This window comes from Asterias amurensis, chromosome 15 (assembly GCF_032118995.1).
Source record: "Asterias amurensis chromosome 15, ASM3211899v1".
In the NCBI taxonomy this organism is placed as follows: Eukaryota; Metazoa; Echinodermata; class Asteroidea; order Forcipulatida; family Asteriidae; genus Asterias; species Asterias amurensis.
In genome coordinates this window covers 8956267-8983676 of record NC_092662.1, presented here as the reverse complement: position 1 = coordinate 8983676, position 27410 = coordinate 8956267, and the positions used below count along the sequence as shown (strand labels likewise).

Sequence of the window (27410 nt, the reverse complement as noted above, 5' to 3'; positions counted from 1 at the left end):
CTGCCCATGGCTTGCGGTGCTCACATTCTCAAAAGAAAACATACGCAAAAACCTCAGTTTGTTTTATCGGGAATGTTGTGCAAGTTCATAGAAGTTATTCAGATGATGGAATAATGCAAAACAATCGATTGTAAAGTGTTGGATGTTATCTTCAACTGCAATTTCCTCGACTTCCTCGAATATTGATTTGGTAAGACATTTATAATGGATGAGCGTTCAGATTGAAACTAACATTTCCTCTTATGATTTAGATTACCAACTCTGTATTCAAACAGGATGGGTGTGGTTATTCTAGGCCCACAGTACACTCATCATTCAAATGCAATGGTCTTCACCCTCTCAACGTTAAATACATACCATTCTTGTTCAGGGATGTTTTGTTATGCAAGAGATATGATGATTTGTAAGTTTGTTGTTTCAATTTCACTGAAAAGCTCACTGTCCGCGAGAATCTTGAATTTTACAGGGGTGAGGGTTGGCTGAGGAGGATTTGTGCGAGGTTTGTGTGATGGTGGGGTGAGGGTGGGGTGAGGGTGGGGTCAGGGTGAGGGTGTTCATTCAGGCTGTGTGAAACTCAAGCAAGTGAAAGGGGTTGTCGACTCCATGTGGTAACACTATTGTCACATTTTACCCAAAGGGGGTAATACAAGTTACATGTACCTTACCATGCATGACCATGAGGTGTATGAATGATTTTCGGGGTGGTTGAAACGCCCTCTATCACTACACTATCTTAATCCTTCCAAAATACTTGGTCCTGCAAACTCAGTCCTACCTCTTTGGAAAAGTTCTGTCACAGTGAATATGAATGAATTTGCACAAAACATAAAGTTAATTTAATTTTCTCTCTCGAAAAGCAGAAAAAGAATATTCCCCAAAATGACAACTTTCCTGATGAAAATAACAATGATTGAATATCTGCACCCTACCACTTTATATCAAATAAAGCATTGGGATTTAGTAAACCAAATGTTCTTTCTCAATTACTCAAAAAAGCAGAATAACTCCCTTAGGATTGTTCTCTTAATATTTCTTTCTAAATATTTTTTTTAGTAGATTTTAAAGGCAGTGGACATTATTGGTAATTACTCAAAATAATTATTACCATAAAAAGCTGTTGATAGTATACAAATATTGACTGCTTCGAGTGCTATGGTTAAAACTATGACTCCCGAGGTGATCCCCGGAGCGTTCTATTTTCCCGAGGCGAAGCCGAGGGAAAATAGAACGCTACGGGGATCACCGAGGGAGTCATAGTTTTTAACCATTGCACGAGTAAAAGCAGTCAATATTTGTTTTATAACACCCCAAACATTTCTTAATACTGTACTATTATTATTATGTTACAGACCTGAATGCTACAATCCACGGACGACGCGAATACAGATTGCAAACACTTTTATTTACTGTGCTGCATGTAGTGTCGTGCAATCCGAAATGGTTACAGACTATTAATTTATCATCCTCGTACACGCAACGGACGTCTGGGTACTGCACGCCATGTGCTAGTCTTCGGACTAGCGCATGGCAAACCGACGCACTATCACACGGCCGTCGTCGAGCAAAACTAAGACATGTCATGTGACGCGCTCTAAACCAATGAGCAGGCAGAATACTTGCAAGGGGTGTTATAATAAAAAAACATTGTGAGAAACGGCTCCCTCTGAAGTAACCTAGATTCGAGATTGAAGTAATTTTTCACGAATTTGATTTTGAGACCTCAGAATTAGTCTTTGAGGTCTCAAAATCAAGCATCTGAAAGCACACAACTTCGTGTGACAAAGGTGTTTTTTCTTTCATTATCTCGCAACTTCGACGACCAATTGAGTACAAATGTTCACAGGATTATTTTGTGCATTATTATGTTAGGAAAGTAAGAAGACTGGTCTTTGAAAATTACCAACAGTGTACAGTGTCTTTAAAAATGCAGGATAACTCCGTTAGAATTGTTCTACTAATATTTGTTTCTAAGGAACAATTTTAGTAGATTTAAGGTTTTTGAAGAAAATAAAATAACTTCATCATCTGTTCCATGTACATCAATATACTTATTTATTTGTATATACATTTATTTCCAAAACACAAATTACTGTAAACACTTTGTCTTCCCTAATTCAAGCTGCAGCTTCCTCTGCAGTGTTTCGCGAGTTTCTCCCAATGTTGATGCTAAATTATATCTTGCGGTTTTTCGGTATAGATTAATAATATTTCCCATTTTTATAGAGCGCCTTTTCCAAAGGATACAAAGCACTAGGGAATAATGCAACCAAAAAACCTAAACGAGAATATCCAATACATGTATTAGAGCATAACATATATAATGCACTAAAGTACATGTAAAGACCGAAATCCCATGTTAAGACTGAAAGTATCTGTTGAATGCCTCATTCAAGGCATCACAAACTACACCCATGAGAAAGGCCTAAGAATTAGGATGTTACCATTCAATAAAAAACAACATGTTTACTTATCTTTATAAACTAGAATTGTATGGATGTAGGTTGTGTAAAGGCAATACAAATATTTCCATGGCCATATTATAGGAATAAACTATAAATAATAGTAAACTTGCAGGTACAAGCATGTTTTAAGTATACTCTGTTCGTCTCAGAATAAATTCTCCTAAATACTGTTTGAAACGTCAAGACCACACAGGCTCTTTTTAGAGCCAAAGCCAACAGTCCCTCAAAGAGAGTTATTACATGGTTGTGCCGGCAAGTTTTCTATTATTTATAGTTTGTGCTTATCATTCACAACGTGCAAAGCTTCAAATCCCTGACCACTTCATTATGTAAAATATAGGACAATTTCTCACAAAGGACAATGCACTTGAGTAATGTTGTACAGTTATATCCCATCAAACTGATCTACTCTGGAAAAAGAGTTAATCTACATGTAATACAAGGGGGAAACAATATTTTTGTATTATTACTCATTACAAAACAGTTATGCACGAAGGTGTAAGGGAATCTGGGAATGTAGATTAAAACAGCCAGGAATGAATTGTTCACAAGTACTGGATAGATCACATAAACAGTTAGGATCCTTACTACCTTAATATCTACATACAGAGAAATATTCATGTTCAATCATTCAGATTTTAAATCTGACTTTCCACTATGGCATTATGACAGTGAAACTAGATTAAATGTATCATGCATGATTGAAAATAACTTGAAATACTTGTTTATATCGTCTATTACGCTTTTAGATTTTTACATGTATATTGAACGCTTTTAAATTAATTTGATCCAAGCAGCAAGAATTTCCCATCACTAAGAATTGCAAGATTGTATTCCCCTCAACAGCCAGTTTTGTTTAAGGGGTGTTTTTCTTCTTAATTTGTGAAATTCTGATTCACCAAAACAAAATGGATTAAATGAGCACATTATTTTGAAATAAACCCATCATATGAACGTGCACAACATCCCACACAGAACATAAACAATAAAGATGACATCAGATTTTTTGGGTGAATTGTTTTGCAAGTAGGTTGTGTGATGTTTGCATAGTGAACCCACAGGACTGGAATGCCGATACTTCCTAAATGATTTGTCATTCTTTATATGTTTAGCTCACAGTAGGGCTACTGAAAACATTCTGATTAATATACACATATTGACTGGCAATGAGGTTACTAGTATATGTCTATTCCCACGAGGGACTTTGAGTGACCAGAAGAGCGACCTATTTCCCGAGGCCGAAGGCCGAGGGAAATAGGTCGCTCTTTTGGTCACTCACAGGCCCGAGGGGGAATAGACGTACACTAGTTACCCAATTATGCCAGTCAATATGTGTTTTATAACACAGCTCGGTCTTAAAATGTCAAATAAGAACAGAAAAAGGAATTTTGTAGTTTGTTCATGGTTCAAGTGAAGAGAGGGTGCTGTTACCGCGGGCACTATTTGTAAAGACTAGTGCCCGCTCTGGTACTATTCCCGCAAAACGAGCGCGTGCGATCACTAGCCTATATTAGTTCATCCCATGTGACCGTGTTTCAGCCAACCAGAATACAGAAAAAGCAAGAGGTGTGTTATAATAATAAATAGTGCATTCTCATATAGCGCTTAAACCTATATCCGTGACTTGTGACGCTCATTTTGAAGTATGAGACCAATTCTTTTACATAGCACAATGTAATGGTTTACAGCAGATTTACTTAGCACAAATAATGTTGCTAAATGATACCAGGTTACCAACCAAAATGTTACTTGTCATGTCTATTGATCCTGGACTGGTTCCCTTTAGGCTCCTGCTAAGCAGCTAAATATAATACACACATAATACCCTTGTAAGAATAAACTATAGATAATACTAAACTTATGGATACAACCATGTACATGTAGTAATTCTTTTTTGATGGAGTGTTGGCTCTGAAAAGAGCCAGTTTTGTCTTGACGTTTCGAACAGTTACTGTGCTCGTCTTTAGGAGAAAATAACTATTTCATGGTTGTACTTGCAAGCTTACCATTATCTGTAGTTTTTTCTTCTTCACACCATGCAAAGCTTTAAGCATCATTTTAATAACCCTTGTTACACTCAGTCATTAAAATATGTCCTTTTATGAACTTTATATAATTTTTCAAACTGGTTAAAGACAAGGACACTATTGGTAATTGTCAAAGACCAGTCTTCTCACTTGGTGCATCTCAACGTATGCATAAAATAACAAACCTGTGAACATTTGAGCTCAATTGGTCATCAAATTTGCGAGATAATAATGAAAGAAAACACACTCTTGTCACACAAAGTTGTGTGCTTTCAGAATCTAATTCTAAGGTCTCGAAATCAAATTCGTGAAAAATTACTTCTTTCTAGAAAACTAAGTCACTTCAGAGGGAGTCGTTTCTCACAATGTTTTATACTATCAACCTCTCCCCGCTACTCGTTACCAAGTTAGGTTTTATGCTAATAATTATTTTGAGTAATTACCAATAGTGTCCACTGCCTTTAAAGCCAGATTTCATGTTAACCATATTAACCTGTATTGACCAATTGCACAACGGGAATGCACCTTCACACAATGCGCGTCCACCATTTCTACCATTTTAGAAGTAAATTTCTTTGTGTATGTTTTGACTCCCAAAATGGTGTTCAGGAAAGAGGCGTGTAAGCACACTGCACTTCATGAAATGGGTCAGTATAAGAATCTGATGAAATCTTGTCCATGAATACCCCACAATATAAATAGTAAAATTTTAACTTAACAGTTGTTAATACGTACATGTACATGACTAAGGATTGACACATAAACTACTATCATGGTCCAAAGACTGAGATAAAAAACTTGGTATGTGGGCCCAATTTCATGGTTCTGCTAACCCTAAGCAAAGAATCGGCGCTTACGTAAGCAGGGAATTCTGTGCTTGTGAAGCATATTTCACAGGCTAGCAGGGAATTCGGCTCCTGTGCATGTGTACTCCAGAGTACTAGGCATTCTACGCTTACACAGCTAGCGCAGAAGCTCGGCGCTTGCACGTAAGCGGAGAATGGTGATCGTGAGCACCGAATTCGGTGGTAGGGAGAGCCATGAAATTGGGCCTTGATAACGGCCTTGGTTTGTACTGCCTCATGTTCGTACTTGGAACTTGCCTGCTTTGGTTATATACTTCACTCCTTTGAATGGCTTGTATTTCTGAAACAAAAACAACATTGATTGATAATCACTTTAATAGTGTATAACAGTGATACATGGGAGGAAAAATAAATACTGAATTCTGCAAAAACAAAAAAGACAGCTTCCAATTATTAGCAATTCAGAAAAATTAAAATAAATATTATAAACATAATTCAAGCCTCAAACACATGTGACAGTTATGAAATTATCTTAAGCATCTATTTTTACAACCATTCTGTTTCAGCAATTTCATTTTCGTGGGCTGTCATTCATAATATCCTTAGAGAGACGCAAGTGCTTAATGGTTATCTTCGTCAACAGATCTTACTGTAAAATACCAGCTGTGAGATAACAATTTCACAAAGATATTTGTTGTCTCACTCAGTGAGATGACAATTTATTTTAATTTTTTTCTCCTAAAAACTTGATGATTAATGATGATGAAACATCTACAGGTAAATGATATTACATTCAAAGGGATTCATGTCATGGCCAAAAACTTGACCTACAAAAGGTATCAAAAGTCAGGGGGCCACACTGGAGGAAGATCCCGGTGAAGCTTCAAAAGGAATAGAGCACTTTTGGAGTAATGGAACTCTGATTATAACACAAGCAAAATTAATGTAGTTTGATAATCAATATAAATAAACAAATTGTACTCGAATATAATAATTTCATTTTGAACACTTACCTCTCCATACATATCCAATCTATTGACTTTGACTCCAGATATGGCCAGAGTACTGATAGAGAATTGAACATTGACGGTTGGGTTAGCCTCAGGAGGTGGTACCCCACTCTGTAAAGAGATACTCCCTTTGATACTTGGAAGTTTCTGGGGATTAATCTTACCCACCTCCCAGGACAGTGTCTTATTGACAGGGTCAAAACTGTAGCTCCCCTGGGTGGGGGTTAGGTTCATATTCAAAACCTGTTTAGGCATATCTGATGTGATCACTACATTCTCTACCTGTAATCAAATCAAAAGCAATTGCTTGGTTATTTTAATAATACAAAAAAACAACATACTCATGGAGACAAAGAAAGCTTTATGAAAAGTACAAACATGTAACAGGGAAGAGATTTGACAAGAATGTGACAATTCCTGCCAATGGCTTATGTGCCTGTGTTCCCCTCTTATTCTAGACCCAGAACCTCCTAAATGTTACAGTCCAGAAGGTAAACAGAGTCTGTGCTTCACAAGAAAGACACATCTACAGCTTTGGTCACAATGTGGACTATTTCTTTCTTCCTTTGGTGCCCTCACACCATTAATATATTACATGTAGGCAGATAGGTACAAAACATTCCCAATATTCATACTACAGGCCATGTTGGTTGTAACCATAGAGGTAGAATTGTATACACATAATGAAGGTTTATGAGTGCAATGGTGCGAATATGTTCATGAGTTGAAAGATGGAATGTTCTATTCAATGAGGCGGAGCCGAGTTGAATGGAACTTTCCAGCTTTCAACTCATGAACATATTCGCACCATTGCACGAATGAAAAACATTCATTATTTATTTTATATAACATCCAAGTAGATCTTTGTCATTTTGATTGAAAGATACAACTTTCAAAACAAACCAAGCGTAGGCCTACAATTTTTAATTGTAGAAGCCGAATGCTAGTAATTTTACTAATATGCCTTGCAGTAACACTGCTGCGCTACCAAAGACACGCGCACGCAGTGATGTTTTTACTCAGCTTTTTCGTTCCATCCGAAAAGTACTATTGCACGCTGGCAGAGTGCCAGCGTGCAATGGTACTTTTCGGATGGAACAAAAAAGCACTGTGAGTGACTCAGCGTGCAATGGTACTTTTATTCGCTATCACGTGACGGACAATCCTCCAACCAAATGGCAAGGATCTGTGTGGGTGTTATATAAAAACAGATAGTTCCCTTTTTTCCCAAGTTTTGATACACAGGGCGGAGCACTTATAAACATGCTCAGCTGTTATTTGCAGTATTTGAACTTTGTATGAAACAAATATAAAACTTCCTCAATCACTAGTGAAGTATCTTGCCTGCCAGGAAATGGCCAATAATACAAGGTCACTTTATGTCAGAAAGAAATATGTCAAACAGTGGTTGATAGTAAACAGTGGTTGATAGTAAACAGTGGTTGATAGTAAACAGTGGTTGATAGTAAACAGTGGTTGATAGTAAACAGTGGCTTATACACCGGTAGCGTCTATCATGGCAATGACCTTCATTCAACGTGTGTTTGGTTTTTAGCTCTACATCAAGCTTTTGGCCATGGCATGATTCCCTACTCATTGTGAATAAATATATGTATGTAATATAATCAACCTTAAGAGATTTCAACTTCATGTCGTCAAGTTTTTAAGAAAAATAAGTTAAAATCACATAGCAATGTTTTCAGGAGAGTCGCGTAAGTTCACTGTACATGCTAAAATAATTTTCATCTCACTTAGGGGAAAATTATTATTGTGAAATTGTTTTACTCACTTCTCAAATACTACAGCACCTCAGCAAATAATATTTTAAGGAAAGCTTTCTACCATCATTATCTTTAAACCGGGTAAGTTAAATGTAAATCTGTAAACGTTTGTGTTTTGTGTCGTACAAACAGTACCCAAACCTTATTGAAAGCTGCTGTACTTCTAAGTAGTTTTTGACGCCAATATTTTTGTACGCGTGATTACCAAACAGATACTTTCCCTATTAACCCTATTTTAGAATTTACAAGTCAGCAGTAACTAACACTATTTTTGTATATATTTTGAGAGAATGGGTAGGTATCACAGCTACTTACTGTCTTTCCCATCGTCTGTTTTGGTCCAATAGTGATGTCAAATCTTCCAGAACTTTCCCTAAAGGAGATGTTTGGTTTGATGTAGACAGGAATGGCGGTCAAACTGCAAGGGTGGCAACCCCGGAGAGAAAGTGTGTTAATACTAAATACCATTTTAAATCAAATCAACAATTCAGCTTTTTCTTACACCACACGTTCTTTTCAGCAACACAACTCATATAAATATATTTTTCTTGCATGTAGATGGTGTTACTACAGATCTTACTAGATCTTATATGTGTGCAAGTGTGGAAATGTTTTGTGGAAATAAATGTATATTGAATTGAAAATTGAATTGAATTGTGCAAAGTTGTAACCCCTACTCATTTTTGTATGCAATAATACACTATTAACACAACACTCTATAAATATTGCAGGTTTTATCATGTGCGTGTGACTGTGCTCAAACAACTAGAAAAATGGCATGGAAATCTTTGTCATGTTTCAAACTAATGCAAGTCAGATTTCAAGCTATTTTGACTGAACCTTTATCAGTGACCATAAGGTAAAACAACATCATGAACAAACAAATACCAATGCAAAGCACCAATTTTGCAAGAAAACTGTGCATGAAAATCATTTTCAGTTTACGGTTGTAGTGCTTTTGACTGGCCCCCTGAACAAAATTTATTGACAAAATAGGAAGAACGATAGGCCTAGATAGCTCAGTTGGTTCTGCGCCAACATGTAAATCTTGAGGTCATTGATTACGCTCTAGTAATTTTTTACGTTGTTCAACCCAAAATCATTAAAGACAAATTACCCAGTCAGTCAGTTTCCTTTGTGGTTTATTATTTGAAAATCATTGGTGAAGACGGGGAAAGACGAAGCCCACAAGAAAAATTTGAAATCGGAAAATAAAAAAATGGATTTCCACCTACGAGCGGAAGTCTCACAGGCCTGATTTTAGTAACCACTAGCCAATGGAATAGCAAGCTGCATGACTTCTTGATTTTAGTAACCACTAGCCAATGGAATAGCAAGCTTCATGACTTCTTGATTTTAGTAACCACTAGCCAATGGAATAGCAAGCTTCATGACTTCTTGATTTTAGTAACCACTAGCCAATGGAATAGCAAGCTTCATGACTTCTTGATTTTAGTAACCACTAGCCAATGGAATAGCAAGCTTCATGACTTCTTGATTTTAGTAACCACTAGCCAATGGAATAGCAAGCTTCATGACTTCTTGATTTTAGTAACCACTAGCCAATGGAATAGCAAGCTTCATGACTTCTTGATTTTAGTAACCACTAGCCAATGGAATAGCAAGCTTCATGACTTCTTGATTTTAGTAACCACTAGCCAATGGAATAGCAAGCTTCATGACTTCTTGATTTTAGTAACCACTAGCCAATGGAATAGCAAGCTTCATGACTTCTTGATTTTAGTAACCACTAGCCAATGGCATAGCAAGCTTCATGACTTCTTGATTTTAGTAACCACTAGCCAATGGAATAGCAAGCTTCATGACTTCTTGATTTTAGTAACCACTAGCCAATGGCATAGCAAGCTTCATGACTTCTTGATTTTAGTAACCACTAGCCAATGGAATAGCAAGCTTCATGACTTCTTGATTTTAGTAACCACTAGCCAATGGAATAGCAAGCTTCATGACTTCTTGATTTTAGTAACCACTAGCCAATGGAATAGCAAGCTTCATGACTTCTTGATTTTAGTAACCACTAGCCAATGGCATAGCAAGCTTCATGACTTCTTGATTTTAGTAACCACTAGCCAATGGAATAGCAAGCTTCATGACTTCTTGATTTTAGTAACCACTAGCCAATGGAATAGCAAGCTTCATGACTTCTTGATTTTAGTAACCACTAGCCAATGGAATAGCAAGCTTCATGACTTCTTGATTTTAGTAACCACTAGTCAATGGAATAGCAAGCTTCATGACTTCTTGATTTTAGTAACCACTAGCCAATGGAATAGCAAGCTTCATGACTTCGTGTTCATATTCAGAGATTAATTCAGCCTTGCAACAATCTTCTCTACTTGTCAACTTTGACCTTACCTTGAAGCTCCAATGTGATATGTCAATAACTGGAAGTTGCCATCAGGTGGAACAAATGACAACACTCTCTCTGACTAAGGAGTACAAAACACAAAACATTGTTGCTTTCACTTACTCTCTTGTTCATCAATTAAACAAAGTAGTGAAAATGACATTTTTAGTTTGTTGTGGACAACACTCTTTCTGACTATGGAGGACAAAACACACAACATTGGTACTTTCACTTACTCTCTTGTCCATCAATAAAACAAAATATTAGGGAGGTTTAGCTGTATAAGGGCCTTGTCACATGAGGCAACTTTTACAGACAACTTGGAGGCAACTGCAGTGCATGATACAGGAACACTTTGGTAGCACATGAGTAATTTTTAAAGCAATGGCTAATGAACCCAAAAAATAATATGTGAACATTCAAATGTGAATGGCTTTTCTTCTTTAAGATTGTCTGGAACTGGTTGCCTGTAAATTTCCTCGTGTGACATGACCTTAACAGATGTTAAATTTGCATCGGGATAAAGGATATTACTTCTTCCTGATTCCATGTACAAATAACACATTGTCACAATGTACTGTAAGAATGGGGGCCTATGTTTCTGTTGTGAGATTTTTACAACAACATTTTCCCACGCCATGTTTACGTTTTTGCTCGTGTAACGTACAGCTTAACCTCCCCTATTGAGAATGAAATTTAAAGTTTTTTGTGGACTTAGTTCATGCCTATAAGAGATATTAAATTTGCATCGGGGATAAAGAATATTAATTTTGGTTTTTACCCATGCACCGACTGTATACTCAGTACTTTCCCCCGGGTCTTGTGAAAATATATCACAGGCATACTCGGCAAGTAATATTTTAAGGGAAGCTTTCTACCATCAGTATATTAAAACTGTGTAAGTTTAATGTAAATCTGTGGACGTGTTTTGTGTCCTACAAAAAAAGGTACCCAGACCCTTTAATGGCAGTGGACACTATTGGTAGTTACTCAAAATAATTATTAGCAGAAAACCTTACTTGGACACAAGTATTATGGGGAGAGGTTGATAGTATAAAACATTGTGAGAAACAGAAGTTTTCGAGAAAGAAGTAATTTTCCACGAATTTGATTTGGAGAATTCAGATTTAAAATTTGAGGTCTTGAAATCGAGCATCTGAAAGCACATAACTTCGTGTGACAAGGGTGTTGTTTCTTTTATTACCGATTGAGCTCAAATTTTCACAAGTTTGTTATTTTATGCATACATGTATGTTGAGATACACCGACTCTGAAGACTAGTCTTTGACAAATACCACTAGTGTCCAGTGTCTTTAATAAAAAAAAGAATACAAATCTGAGCAACTATACCTCCCAACGCTTGAATCTGACACAGGGATGGAAACTGACGTCATCTAAGAGGCGATGGTTGACAAATGACATGGTTAGATCAGGCATCCCAGAGAGTTTGACGCTACACTCTATATGACCTTGAATCTCTGCAAAGACTACAGAACCCTGGTATACAAAGATATAAGAATACTATGTCATTCTGTTGTGTCATGGCCTAGGGGTAAAGAGCACAGGACTCAAGCTCTGGTGTTTCTAATCAGCAGAGTGTGGGTTCGAATCCCAGTCATGACACCTGTGTTCTTAAGCAAGATACTTAATCAAGATGCCTCATACTTCAGATAGAACGTAGAGCTGTTGGTCCCCGTAATAGAGCCCAGTGCACTTATCCAAAAGAGAAGGGGTTCGTCCAAGTGTTGCTGGTTTGATTGGCTGTACACAATGTATAATGCGCCACAGCACCTTGTAAACCATTACATGGTGCTATGTAAAAGGAGTAGGTCTTAAACTTCAATCGCAGTTCCACATACCTTGTAGGAAAATACTGAGTGTTGAAGTGCCTTGAGCGTCACTGAGTGATGGATATGAGCACTATACAAGAAGCCACTATTACTATTATTAGTAGTATTAGTATTCTGGCAATGTTAATATAAGAATAGATTGTAGTTTTAGCTTTCATCAAACCATTCAGATGAAAACACTGATTACTCAGTATTTTGTTTCTTCATCCTCACTCAAGATTACAAAAATCAATATATTTATGACTTTGGGGGGGGGGATGGGTGACTTATGATCAAGAAATTGATCACATGACCTTTAGGTTTCCCCTTTGTATCAGATGCTTAAATCAAGAGCTTGCTTGGTGGCAAAAGATGGATTGCACACAGCGTCATTGACCGCCATATTTGATGATAAACAATAGAAAAGTGCATGAGTTTACATGCCTTGCACAACTCTCAGCCAATGACAGCCTTTTACGGTTACATGTTGCCTTAAAGATGGTGGTCAATGACGTCATGCGCAATCCATTTATAGGTATCGGGTTCTGCATGAAATATGTTTTATTTTAGTATGGAATAAGTGCACTAACAGTAGTATCAACATTTGTGTTGCAGAAAAGCCTAAATGTAAAATGGGTGCGTTCGATTAGGTTTCCCATGTCGACCCCGCGGTGCTCAGTCACATGAGCCCCTGACAAGAGCTAATCAAATGATCACTCTCCCTCTCGTGGTGACGTCATGCACCTCAGGCCAGCCCCAAGTGACCCGTTCCACAAGCAGGGCACTAGGGGCTGACCCCGGGTGAACCCCTGGAATGACGTCAAAGCTATTCGTAACGGGGGCAGACCGGGGTCGACCCAGGGAAGCTAATCGAACGCACCCAATGTGATTAAGAAGGAAAAACAATGAATAACACATTTACTTGCATTGCAAGATTGAAAGGGAAGAACCGTGCATGGTAAATTGTGCTTCCTTCTGCCTTACTGGAACTGATGTATATATTTAGTACTTACAGATTTATCTATGATGCAGTCTACCTCTTCAATCACATCAAAGTATGCCTCATTGTTGGTGTACTTGACCCCACTTCGCCTCCATGGCACATTGGACAACTGTCCGCTTGGTAACGTATCTGCAACACTGAACAACAAGTTTGGACAAATGTTATTAAATGCAAATTTGAGATCAAATGGTACATGAAATAAATTTTAGTATATACTTGCAGATTTAAAAACATTTGTTTTAGGAGTTACAGATACTTTAGAAATATTGAATATCATATAATAATAATGTTATTGACACGGTGTCTTCGGGGACTGCCAGTAAGCCATTCAACCTTTAACTGCTGTTCATGTACAACCAGGGATCACATTTAAGCTTACGATACAACCTGGGAAGCAGCAGCAGAAGGATCACCTTGAAAGGGATGTGACAAGTGTTTTTCAAATATCAAACAATGAAACCACAAGGGAAACTGACAGGGAATATACCAGACGAGTCATAAAAAATGTAATCATTGGATGTGAGCTATTATTAAATTTTTTTTTTTATGCCATCCGATTTTAAGCATTTATCAATCATCCCAATTCTTTCACTATTAAAAAGGTAAGTCCTACATAGAAATGAACTCTATTGTTCAAGATTTTTCTTGTTTTTAAGATGATAGCTCCCATCCAATAATTGCGTTTTTTATGACTCACGCGGTATATATGTACGATACTGAAAAATATTAACTTCTTAAATATCATATTGACCAAACAACAATTATTTAAGAGATTTTAAGATTCTATTTTCTATCTTACTTTGAGCTTCCTGTGACTGTATTAACCACTGCTCTAAGGATGTTTGGTGGTTTGATTAATTCCTTCAGAATGTTGGATTCTGTCGCTAGCGGGAAACCACTGTCAAGCATCTCTTCCAAAAGCTGGTAAGAGACAAAAACAAAGAGTGTCAAATAAAAGTTTATGGATTTGTACCACACAGAACACAACGTAGGGATCTCATTGACTGATATGAATTTTTAACAAGTTATTCAAGCTCAACCAGCAAGACATTTAAAAAAAGTTGTAGCTTTGAATGTGGGGGATCTGATTGAGGTTTGGGTCAATTTCACTTTGGCTTAATTAGCCATTTGCGTGTTAGATTTGAATCTTGTCTGGTACAATGACGTGCTTGGTCACAAGTTACCACTTAAATTTTAACTCCTCAGACTATTGAGACAGTTGCTATGTCACATGATTAGGGGCAAGCTTTTGCTTAGTTACGTAAGAGACGGTGAACACCCATACATGATTCTGAATGGATGTATTTGGCACAATGGTAACAGGGTTTGCTTATCTGGAGGTTGCTATACAAAACATTGCCCCTAATCATGTGACATAGCAACCGTCTCTATAGTCTGTGGAATTCAAATTTAAGCGGTACATTGTGACTAAGCAATAGATCGATCCATTAAGCTCCGCCCCACTGCATATTGACCAATCACAACGCAACGAAAGTTCGACAAATAACGTCCGACATGCGTGCGCATATGCTTGGCATGCGCAACAGAGTTGTGCAGAAAGGCATTGGAGAGGCTCTCGTGTTCTTACTCACACGTGCGTCGTGGGCGGAGCCTAATGGATTGGTCTATTAAAGTCATTGTACCAGACATTTTTCAAATCTAACTAGCAAATGGCTTATTGGCTTACATGTATTACAAGAAGCTCTCCATGGTCCATCTTTATATATCTGACCTTATAGCAGAAATGTATTCCTGTTGGTCCTCTTTGTTCTGCTGGCAAATCCCTACTGACTCAAATTACTTTTTCTCTTCAGTCAAAGAGCCTTCCACTTCATTGCATGCCTTATGAAACGCCTTACCTCTTAATATTGGCCAAGCTGACTCTCTTCCGATTTTCAAAGGACTTTTAAAGACTCATATGTTTGAATCGTTATCTTTGTAACGATTGCCTTATATTTCATTTCATTGTTTTATCTTATGTGTTGTGCATAGAGATCTACTGCAATAAATGCTCGTTGTCCTATAAATGGTCTTATTGTGTAATACATTATTGAACAAACTCAACTTTACTTACCTCATAAACAACTACATAGTTCTCTTTAATTGCTGTCTCTGTGCATTCCCCAAAGTATTCAGCAAAGGTATCAAAGATCCTATGAAGAAACTCTATCACAAATAGTGGAGGAACTGGAAGACAATATAATTTATTAGATTTGGAGTCTTTCAGCGTGTAAATAAGTGTACTACCAATCGGACCCTAGAACATGGTTAGGTTCTGTACATAGAACCAATAACACCAATTAAGGCAATTCAAAGTTTACAATACGAGTTTCAACCAGGTTGAATGGAAATGTCAAAAACAGCTACCAACGAGGCCTCATTTAAGAGTACCAAAACATTCCAACATGCATAAATATTCACCCATCACCTGACCAGTGACCACCCATGTCTTATGGTTTGTATGCCTGGCATCAAGGTTTACGTAATAAAAACTGAACAAACCAATATCAGCAAAATGTACATGTAGGCATAAACTTTGAGAAGCTACATCAATGAATCATTAATATAGATCTTGTTTTTTCCCCGAAGGTAAACATTAGGCCTATAAAAAATGTAATAAAAAGGACAATAGCACTCAGCGCTAATGCTTAAATGTGACCCGCTACGTGAAAATGAGTCAGATGTTGACAATTTCAAGAATTGAGTTGTATGCATGGCTGGAAAGAACACACCAGCAGCAGTAATTTGGTATAAGTCTAAGCTTTGGGGTGTGTCGCGTTGCTGAGTTACTCCCGTTTGCAAAACCAATTACAAGTAAAGTGATGTTTTAAACTACCATTGTACCAAGGATACAAACAAGACATTAGTATGATCACAAAATTGTTGTTTTTATAGCTTTATAGCCTAAAGGTAAGTGTTCTCAAGGTTAACCATGCAAATAAAGATCTTAAAAAGTAAACAAAAAAAATGTTTTTTTTTTTTTTTTTCCACATTAAACTGTCCATAACTTAATAATGCATTGGGCGACATCTGACTCATTTTCACGTAGCGGGTCACAAATTAGAAGCCAAGTCAGGATCTTAGACAATTGTGTCAAATTTCCCAAGCGTACGCATTTCAACTCATGTGTACTGACTGTACTATTAGTGCTGTTAGCACTTTGATAATATGTTTAAGTGGTGGTCGAATGATTGTTTGAAAGCAAAGTGCTATTTAATTTGGTCCACATCCAAAAAGTCAAAAAGCAAAACTGTTTCAAGAAGTGTTTTTTTTGCTATACAACGCTATATGAAAAAAACACACGATACAAACCGTTATTTTAAATAAAACACACTATAAAAAGGAGAGTTTTGAGAAAAAAACAATAATGGCACTCAGACTTTAGAATAAAAATTGTTTTAAAACTGTGTTACTTGAAACAAACCTTCATTCTGCACAACAGCAACAAAGAAGAGTTGACTTCTATAAATACTGATCAGATAATGATGTGGAGTGGCTATTACTGGTGGAACATCGTCATGGCAACTGACCTGATATTATATGAGAAATGATCAACATCATGAAAGGTCACCAAGCTCAAGCAATGAGCTATGTACGTAACATAATTAAACACTTCCAAAAACAAACACACTATTTAGCCTATAGAAGCCTGGTAAAAAAAGATGTTTTGTTGATAAATAAACAAAAATAACGTATGTAAAACAGTAACGATGCTCTTCTGATCTAGGAATATATGTCTATTCCCAGCACAACGAAGTAACGAACAATATCAACCAGGGTTGGGATGTTTACAAATTCTGGTTTTTATTAAGGCAGAGGGATATGTTACCTTATTCTGGGCTTCAAAGAAGTAGTCACATACTGAGCGGCTGATAACACTTTTCCAATGTTTTTCCATAAAAATATCCCTGGAAAAAAAAGGAATAAATAAAACAGTCACATAAAAAGGAATGTATTTTCCTAGTTTGTCTCTTTGTGGAAACAGAGCTCTGCATAGTTTTTACAATCATTCCTGAACCTTACCGACAAACAAGTTGACATTATCTACCACTTGTTTTGTTTTTCAAATCTGGTTACAACATGAACAATTGAATCAATATTGCTAAAAAGTTGCTCACTAATGTAGCAAATTAAATCAATTTTGAATACCATTGTTTTTTTTTAATTATCACGCGTTCCAATTGTACGCGGGGTTAAAACAAGATAAACCCAAAAACATCAAAAGCGTTATGAAAAATTACGCAAATTTATTATTCAGAATTTGTTATAATACAAAAAAAAATCTATGAAAAAACCCAGAATTTTAGTGTTGTACAACTTCAATTCAATTCAATTCAATTCAAGAATACATTTATACTAGTAGTTTTGTAAATGGATAGCTTCACCACAGGCTGGGCCGGCTGGAAGATGGGGGGGGGGGGGGGGGTTCAGTTAATTAGCCTGGTAGAAATAAAAAAATTGATGGGGTAAACAGTTATTACTGGCAGTTTTTGTCGTCTAGTTTCCCTGCCTCACGGCAGCACGGACTTGAGTGTTTAGAAGAAAGGCGACATTTAATAGGAACCTTGTATTGATGTTTCAAAACAAGTGCGTGAATTTATGTGATGTAAAATGTATGCCCACAAATTGGGTTCATTGCAGACTTGGACCAGAGGACGTTCGCTACACGTACCACACAGACGACTCAAACCGGAATGGTCAACTTCTAGTCAGCTTTCTCCAAGAAAACAGCCTCCTTGCAGCCAACACCTTGTTCTAGAAGCGAAGAGGCAAACTATGGACTTTTGAAGACAGAGCCACAGAAGACCATTGCCAACTGGACTTCATTCTTGTTCGACGAAAGTGGCGCAACAGTGTCCTTAACGCTGAGGCATACAGCAGCTTCAGGACAGTGGCCTCCGATCACAGGGTTGTATCGATGCAAGTTACATGTAGGCTTAGCCTAAGACAACCCAAGACCACAGGCTTCAAGGAGAAGGTTGATTGGAAGGGGGAGAAGGGGAGGAAGTGAACGAGCAAGGAGAGTTAAGAAGAGAGGAGGATGCAACATCTCTTTACCAGCACTTCATCGAGGCCAACTTAGAGGCAAAGAAGAGCTTGCCTAAGGTGAATCGAGTAAAAAGAAGTCACAATTCTGATCACCCAGAAGTTGTTGCAGCACGAAAGACAGTTGAGGAACAACATGATGCCTTTATCCGGAGCAAGAATATACAGCTCAAGGAAAGCCTCAAGTTGGCCAAAGCTCAGCTATTTGACGTGTATGAAAGGCTGAGAGAGGAAGAGTTGGCACTTAGAATCAAGGAGGTAGAGGTAGCTCGTGAGAGCAAGCAACATGGTGAGGCATGGAGAATAGTCAACGAGGTCAGTGGCAGGAAGAGGTCAAAAGCAGGACAAGTCAAGGGAGACACGCCAGAAAACCGCGTTAAGTCATGGTTCACCCACTTCAGAAATCTGCTGGGAGATCCTCCTTCTGTGACTGGTGAGGATTTGGAGATCGCAGACATACTCAAGAACGTTGACATTGATGATGGCCCCTTCTCGATGGAAGAGCTAAGGAAAGTCAAATGCTCCATCAAGCAGGGGAAAAGGGCAGGCCCAGATGACATTCCCCCGGAAGTGTTGAGAAACTGTGAGCTTGATGTAATAATGCTTGAGTTCTGCAATATGGCCCTGATGGCGAACAACATGCCCACCCAGTGGTCCCTGTCCAACATAATCCCAATCCCAAAATCTGGAAACCTGTCCTCACCAGACAACTACCGTGGAATCAGTCTCACCTGCACCATGGCCAAAGTCTATAACCGACTGATCCTGAATAGAATTAGAGCAGCCATTGACCCTAAACTCAGGTACAATCAAAACGGCTTCAGAGAAAAACGTTCTACTGTCGCACAGATCTTAGCCCTCCGCCGTATTATCGAGGAAGTCAAGAACAACAAACTGCCAGCTGTACTGACTTTCATAGATTTAAAAAAGGCCTTCGACTCCATCTACAGAGGCAAGATGATCAAAATCTTGAAGGCGTATGGAATCCCACCACGGCTTCTTCGAGCCATCGAAGCCATGTACACCAATACTACTGCCAAAATCATCACCCCGGACGGAGAAAGCGATGTGTTCGAAATCTTGGCAGTTCTGCAAGGCGACACGCTGGCTCCGTTTTTATTCATCATTGTACTTGACTACGCCCCGAGACAAGCAGGGATGCTACGGATGGCACAGAATGTCTCCTGGAGAGATCACATCAAGAACCTGGAGCTCTATGGCAACATCCCCCCACTGAGTGAGAAGATCAAGGAGCGCCGGTTGCGCCTTGCTGGTCACTGTCTATGGCACCCAGAGCTACCAGCCAATAAAGTCATCGTGTGGGAGCCCACTCACGGCAGGCGTGGCCCCGGAAGACCCACTAACACCATGCTCAAGACCCTGATCGAGGATGCAGGAGTAGTCAACAAGGAGGAGCTAATCAGCTGTATGCAGGATAGAGTTGTGTGGCGTGTCAGACATAGAGCCCGACTCAAACATGCGGCAACGCGACAACTTGGGTCGACTGAGTGAGTGAGTGCAGACGACGAACTTCATTGTGCTTCGATGGCATTCCGCGGGCTTGAAATTCTCCTCTTAGGTGGGCTTTGACATCAGACAAATAAAAATAAAGCTGAAAGTTGTTCTTGGTTCTGGTAACATGGTTAATTAAATTAAAATTCTCTCTCAAGTCTTCAGTGCGTGAATATAGGGTACACAAGGATTATTAGGCTGTATATGACAATAAATAAGGTCTATAGGCTAAATAGCAACTAGCAAAATGTCAAGAGAGGGGGATGTTGAACCCACACAGATATAGGCCATGCGTACGTGACAACATACACCGCAGTTAGCAAATGCCTACCGATAACACATCGCGGTTCTGAATTGCGATAAACCTAAAACATGAGAGATGGAATGAGCTATATTATATGTTTTTGTTTAATGTTATCTTGTATTGTTGCTCCTGTTGATTTCAGGGAAATAAAATCTAAAGTTTGTTATTCTAAATTGTTAATGGTCCGGACCGTGTTTCAAAGAACAGCCGCAGCAGCATGATGCTGCACATGTTCAATGCTGGCAAAATCTATACTAACAAAATAAAAATGTGTAGGCTTAATTTATTTAAAAAGTATCCTTAAAAGAAAAATGATTGATTATATTGAATGAAAATGTCCTTTCATTTTCAAGAATAATTGTAAATAAAAATTTTAATTTATAAAAATATGTTTATCAAATAATAAATTGATAAATGATTATTACTTACCCAGAAGGATTTATCATAAATAAGCTGTGGATCATCTTGTATTGCTGTTTGTATTTTTCTTTTTAATTATTATTGGAAAAATGTCTGAAGTGTGAATTTTGGACTTCACGTTTTCGCACCATAAAGTACAGTGAGTATACACGTATCTCCTGTGCTCTCTCTATATCTAGCTCCTGCCCACAAAATAGAAATCATGCAAATCGATGCTGGGTCAAGAAAGGTCAAACCATGAACCTCGTACGCGTAAAAGAATTGCAAAATAGAAAAGTAAATTAAAGAAAAGTAAAATTTAAGGAAAGCGTTAATTCATTGGCGATTCTATGCGAACAAATCAAACAAAATTTCTTGCTATAGTATTGTTATCCATCACTGCATTTTAACACCCCCCCCCCAAGAAAATCACCATGAAATAATTAATGCGACGATGGAGGGCGCTGTCATTAACCGGTGCAGCGTAAAAATACCAGAATGAAGTGAGCACCAAATTTGAGCCCAACACCAAATTTGGTGGTGAGCACCAAATTGGTTGCCAGCACCAAATTTCAAAAAAACTGTCAACGACCGTCAATGACCGTCGAAGACAGTGCGATGGGATTGTACACGCGTAAGGTGTGGGCAGATACAAAGCCAAGAGTTCCAACTAAATTGGAAAGTATAATTAATTTGTATTTCATAAATCTGTTCCACAAACCCCTGGCTATATCAGATTAGCGTCCCAACTTGTTAAGTCTGCTAATTAGCTCAGCCCAATTAATTTAATAAGGGAAGAATTTTATAATTTTTGTACTGTATGCACTGTATGCGTAAGGTATGGGCAAATACAAAGCCAGGAGTTCCATCTAAATTGGAGAGCATTATTAATTTTTATTTCATAAATCTGTTCAACATTCCCCTGGCTATATCAAAGTAGCGCCCAAGTGTTTTAGGTGTGCTAATTAGCTCAGCCCAATTAATTTAATACTGTATGCGCTGTATGCATAAGGAAGGGGCAAATAAAAAGGCAAGAGTTCCATCTTAATTGGAAAATATTATTAGTTTTTATTTCATAAATGTGTTCCCTATACTTTTGGCCTAGTCAAATAAGCGCCCCATTGTGTAACGTTTTCTAATGAGCTCAGCGCAATTAATCCAATTAGAGAAGAAATTGCGAATTTCGTACCGTTTATACGCTATATGCCTAATACATCACGCGTAGGGTATAGGCAAAAACTAAACAAACGAATTCCATCTAAGTTGGAAAATATTAATATTATTTATCTCATAAATGTGTTTCACATACCCATGGCTAAATCAATTTAGTACCTCGACGTGTTACCTTACCTAATTAGCTCAGCCCAATTAATTTAATTAAGAAAAACATTCACGAATTTCTTACTATACGTTGTATAATATACTAAACACACGCGTAAGGTGTGGGCAAATACAAAGCCAAGAGTTCCATCTTAATTGGTAATTATTATTAATTTTTATTTCAAAAATCTATTCTTTATACTTCTAGCTATGGCAGATTAGCGCCCCAACTTGTTAAGTCTGCTAATTAGCTCAGCCCAATTAATTTAATCAAGGCACAATTTACGAATTTTGGTACTTTATACGCTGTATATATATACTAAGATAACAAGCGCATAAGGTATGGGCAATTACCAAGACAAAGAGTTCCATCTTATTTGGAAAATATTATTAATTTTTATTTTATAAATCTATTCCTAACAACCCTGGCTATATCAGATTAGCGCCCCAGCTTCTTAAGTCTGCTAATTAGCTCAGCCCAATTAATTTAATAAGGGAAGAATTCACGAGTTTTTCTACTTTATACGCTGTACATTATGCTATACAAATAACAAGCGTAAGGTAATATTATTATTAATTTTTATTATAAGTTATCACACAAGCGTGAGTGAAATATGGAAAAATATAGCGCTTCTGCGTCCCATATCCAACGAGTTAACACCCTGTTGCTATTTTTGGTGGAAAAAGGTTGGATTTTGTTCCTATTCGGAAAACTTTCTTCAACGTAGACCGCACCGTGTGCATTTAATCAGTGAACGGACGCGCGCATCATCCGCGTCCTTTGGAACATCTTGATTACAACCAGTGTTGAGTCTTCGTAGGGTTGGATATTCTACAGCGTTGCTGTATGTAATTCTCCCTGAAACTATAAACTTTCTCACAATTTTGTGATGTTAATAATGAGTGCTATGGAGCATCAATTCAACGGTGAAAGAGTGACAAACTCCCAGAGAGGAAGTCCTTCACCCGATCTGGTTGGTATGCCTGAGCAGGTGCTACCAGATCGTATCCAAACTGCTCACAACGGGATTCGTGGTGGAACCAGGAGAAAATGGAGTAAGAACGATAACAAAATTGCAATGGAATGTTATATTAAGAGTGAGCCGGACAAGAGAGGATACAGAAGGAGAATGATAAGCCTATGGCAAGATAAAGGAATGTTTGAGGTTAGTGAGCAGCGCCTTGCAGACCAGATAAGTACTATCAAACGGAACCAGTGGTTAACCAATGTGGAAATTGAGGAGATGAGGAGGATAGTACAAGCTGAAAGTGATGGAACAGATATGGTTAACCACCAAATACCGGAGGAGGCGGCTGCTAGCTTACAGAGTGAAGATGAGGTGAACCAGCCAGGGGTGCGAGATGGTCAGGATGATGATGGCATCGACGATGAGGAGGGCGTAGAGTTCACGGAGGAGGAGGTGCAGATTAAGGCTAGGCTTCAAGAGGTGATGGAAGCGGCGAAAGGGTCAAACGGGTGGAGTATTCCAGCTTTGCGCCGGGTCCCAAGGAAAAGGCTGACAGAAATGTCAGCCGTGGTAAGTAAAGTCCTTGGGTCGGTAAGTACGAATAATTTATCGGAAACTAACCGTCTTATTTTTGCAGGGGCAGTTGTAGTAGGGGAAAAGTTAGGGGTAAAGGTGTCTCAACAAGGGAACAGTACACCATGGTGGAAACGTCGGCTGGAGGGTCAGATTAAAGATTTGCGAAGAGATCTCAGTAGAATAGAACAAATGAATAAGGGTTTATTGAATAGTTCAGACTTAAGGAATACAATTATGACAAAGTACAACGTCAAACGTAAGGGTGCGAGTGTTGTAATAGAGGAGATCAAGCAGAGGGTTAAGGCTAAGGCTGCAAAAGTGAAGAGGTATGACGACAGGGTTAGGCAATTTCACCAGAATAGATTATTTAGCACCAATCAGCGTCAGTTATTTAAGGAATTGGATGGGAAGGCTGACAGTACGCAAGCGGGCCCGAGACCAACAGAGGCAAAAACTTTCTGGGGTGGTATTTGGGACAAACCAGTAAAACATAACCGACAAGCGGCATGGCTAACAGATGTGAAAGATGAATTGAGAGGGGTACAACAGCAAGAAGGGTTCCAGATTGACGTGGACAAGGTTAAGAGACAGATAAAGAAGGTGCCAAATTGGAAAGCCCCGGGTCTGGACCACGTGCATGGGTACTGGTTGAAGAACTTCCGTAGTTTGCATGAGCGAATGGCCCTACAATTGCAAGACTGTCTAGTACAGGGTAAGGTCCCATCTTGGATGACTGAGGCAAAAACGGTGCTGATTATGAAGGATGTCAAGAAAGGTAACATTGCCAGTAACTATAGACCAATCACGTGCTTACCTGTGATGTATAAACTCTTCACCAGTATGATTGCAGAAGACCTGTACCGCCATATGGATGACCAACAGTTGTTTCCGGAGGAGCAGAAAGGCTGTAAGAAGCGGTCCAGAGGTACGAAGGATCAACTTATCATCGATAAGGCTGTACTGAAGGACTGCAGGAGCAGAAAGACTAATTTGGCAATGGCATGGATTGACTACAAGAAGGCGTATGACATGGTATCGCACACATGGATAATGGAATGTCTGGATATGGTTGGAGTGGCTGATGCAGTAAAACGTCTTTTAGGTGAGAGCATGAAGACGTGGCGAACAAATCTGACAGCCAACGATGATAATCTGGGCAAGGTATGCATAAGAAGAGGTATTTTCCAAGGGGACTCTCTGTCTCCGCTGCTGTTTGTTCTTGCACTGATGCCCCTGTCGATGATTCTAAGGAAGGTGAGTGCAGGTTATGTAATGAAGAAGGACGGATGCAAGATCAACCATCTGCTTTTTATGGACGATTTGAAGTTGTTTGCGAAGAATGAGGCCGAGATCGACTCTTTGGTGCAAACCGTCAGGATTTTCAGTGATGACATTGGGATGCAGTTCGGTCTGGAGAAATGTGCTTCAATGACCATGAAGAGGGGGAAGAGGGTACATTCCGATGGCATTGCTCTGCCTGATGGTGCACAGTTGAGGGCTTTGGGTGAGGAGGAGAGTTATCGGTATCTTGGTGTTCTTGAATCGGACCATGTCCTTCACGAGGAATCAAAGGTAAGGCTGAAGGCAGAATACATCAGGCGTGTAAAAAAATGTTTGAAGTCTAAACTAAACGGGGGGGAACATGATTAAGGCGATTAACACATGGGCCGTGTCTTTGATGAGGTACAGTGCGGGTATTGTCGAGTGGACTAAGGAAGATCTAGATGTCACTGACAGGAGGACAAGAAAACTAATGACCATGCATGGCATGCTACACCCGCGGTCAAATGTTAGTAGACTCTATCTTCCGAGGTCAGAGGGCGGAAGGGGGTTGTGTAGCGTGGCGGACAGTGTTAACATCGAGCGCAGAAGCTTGCATTGTCATGTCAGGAGGACCGAGGAGAGCCTGTTGAAAGTTGGACAAAGGTACACGAGGGCAGACGAAGTTGGGCCGAAGGAATACAAGAGGGAAAGGAAGGAGGAAAGACATAAAGATTGGAGGAACAAACCACTTCATGGCCGGTTCTTGAGGTGTACTGAGGAAGTGGCCAGCAGCAAGTCATGGAATTGGTTAAAGAGTGGAGAACTAAAGAAGGAAACAGAGGGCTTGATTACTGCGGCGCAAGACCAGTCTCTAAGGACAAATGTAATGAAGGCAAGGATAGAGAAAGCAAACGTCTCTCCTATGTGTAGAATGTGTAATAAAGCAGAGGAGACTGTATTTCATATTGTTAGCGAATGCAGTAAGATGGCCCAAACGGAGTACAAAGGAAGACATGACAAGCTGGCCAAAGTGATTCACTGGGATCTGTGTAAGAAGTATGGTGTCAAAGTGCTTGCGAAATGGTACGAACATGTTACGGAAAAAGTTGTAGAGACCGACCAGGTCAAGATCCTTTGGGACTTTAACATTCAGACCGATCATGTTATACCACATAGGCGTCCGGATGTTGTGCTATTAGATAAGACGAAGAAGATGTGTCATCTCATTGACATAGCTGTGCCAGGTGATATAAGTGTAGCTTCGAAGGAGATGGAAAAGATCGAGAAGTACCAGGACCTGGCCAGGGAACTTCGTAAGATTTGGCAGGTAAAGGTAAAAGTAGTTCCCGTGGTGGTTGGAGCACTTGGCACCATTCCCAAAGCACTGGGGAAACATCTAGATGAAATAGGGACAAATGTGATGGTAGATCTGTTACAGAAGGCAGCGCTTTTGAAAACAGCGAGGATCCTGAGAAAGACCCTTGAGATCTAAGGCTACGGGACGTAGCCCGACTCGAGGAGTTACCGGCACAAAGGAAAAGAAGATCTTTCTTTTGCATGCTGTGATAAAATGAAATAACAACAACAACAACAACAACAACAACGAAAACGACAACGACAACGACAACGACAACGACAACGACAACGACAACGACAACGACAACGACAACGACAACGACAACGACAACGACAATAATAATAATAATAATAATAATAGTAATAATAAAGAATATTTATAGGGCGCCAAAATCTACCAAAATGAGGTGCTCAATCCGCAAAGAAGGGGGAACCACACACAGCAAGAAATATAAGACAAATATACCAGTTACACATAGGCGAGATTAAACAAAGTGGTTTTCAACTTAACCTTGAAAGTATTGATGTTAGAAATATTGCGGATTTGTAGAGGCAAGTCATTCCAGAGTGTGGGTCCAGCATGGGAAAAAGACCTATCGCCCCATGACTTGCTACTCTTAGTAACCTGTAGCATGCATGTATTGGAAGATCGGAGAGATCGCACAGGAGTATAAGCTTTAACCAAAGAAATGTTATATACAGGGGCAGAACCATTAACGTAATGAAAGATAAGCAACAGAAGTTTGAAATTAATACGATATTCGACTGGTAGCCAGTGAAGTGACTTCAGAACCGGTGTAATGTGAGTGTGTTTCCTGGTAAGTGTGACAATGCGAGCTGCTGTGATTTGTAATTTTTGTAGTTTAGAAAGTTGAGTTTGGGGTAAGTGAAAAAGAAGACCATTACCGAAATCCAGCCGAGACGATATGAGAGCATGGACTATTTCTCAGTGGCTGGACGGGTCAGGTATTTGCGGATCAAGCCAACATTTCTCGACTGGTAACGAACAGATTTACATACATTGGATATATGACCTGACGTAGACATTGTACAATCGAAAGTTATACCAAGATTTCTGCAAGAATAAGAGAGAGAGGAATCGCAGAATCCGCAATCTTGAAAGAAGTGACATTGATCTTATCTAATTGAACCTTAGAACCAATAGAAACTCAGACTTAGTACAATTCAATTTAAGAGAGTACACACTCAACCAGTTACAAATATCCTCCAACAGGATTCAAGATTGTGAGTGGAACAAAGTGCCTGACTTTGACTTGGGGGGAAAAGAAACGTATAACTGAATGTCATCTGCGTAACAATGATATTTGACAGAGTGACGTTGAATAATCAAACCTCCATACATCCCATATCTCTGGAACC

The 27410-nt window shown here is 38.9% G+C and overlaps 2 protein-coding genes across 2 annotated transcripts; one reads left to right on the top strand and one right to left on the bottom strand.

The window, feature by feature from the left end:
• Positions 1-2028: 2028 nt before the first annotated feature.
• Positions 2029-20755, bottom strand: LOC139948175 (AP-3 complex subunit mu-1-like). Its single transcript, XM_071946231.1, has 11 exons — positions 20578-20755; positions 17116-17194; positions 16711-16816; positions 15361-15473; positions 14086-14207; positions 13297-13423; positions 11805-11951; positions 10463-10536; positions 8402-8504; positions 6309-6587; positions 2029-5635 (listed from the first exon to the last, which is right to left on the bottom strand). The coding sequence occupies exons 1-11, from the start codon at positions 20610-20612 to the stop codon at positions 5570-5572; spliced, it is 1251 nt and encodes a 416-aa protein (XP_071802332.1). The 5' UTR covers positions 20613-20755; the 3' UTR covers positions 2029-5569.
• Positions 20756-22766: 2011 nt separating this feature from the next.
• LOC139948396 (uncharacterized) lies at positions 22767-25061 on the top strand. Its single transcript, XM_071946541.1, has one exon. The coding sequence runs from the start codon at positions 22767-22769 to the stop codon at positions 25059-25061; it is 2295 nt and encodes a 764-aa protein (XP_071802642.1).
• Positions 25062-27410: the final 2349 nt, after the last annotated feature.

What these genes read in the sequence shown, in the direction of transcription:
- LOC139948396 (XM_071946541.1), top strand. Translation starts at nt 22,767, where the DNA reads ATGAGTGCTATGGAGCATCAATTCAACGGTGAAAGAGTGACAAACTCC.
- LOC139948175 (XM_071946231.1), bottom strand. Translation starts at nt 20,612, where the DNA reads ATGATCCACAGCTTATTTATGATAAATCCTTCTGG. An exon ending in ACTATGTAGTTGTTTATGAG is followed by an intron (nt 14,208 to 15,360) that starts GTAAGTAAAGTT and finishes GTCTCTTACCAG; the next exon opens with CTTTTGGAAGAGATGCTTGA. An exon ending in TATCACATTGGAGCTTCAAG is followed by an intron (nt 8,505 to 10,462) that starts GTAAGGTCAAAG and finishes CCACCCTTGCAG; the next exon opens with TTTGACCGCCATTCCTGTCT.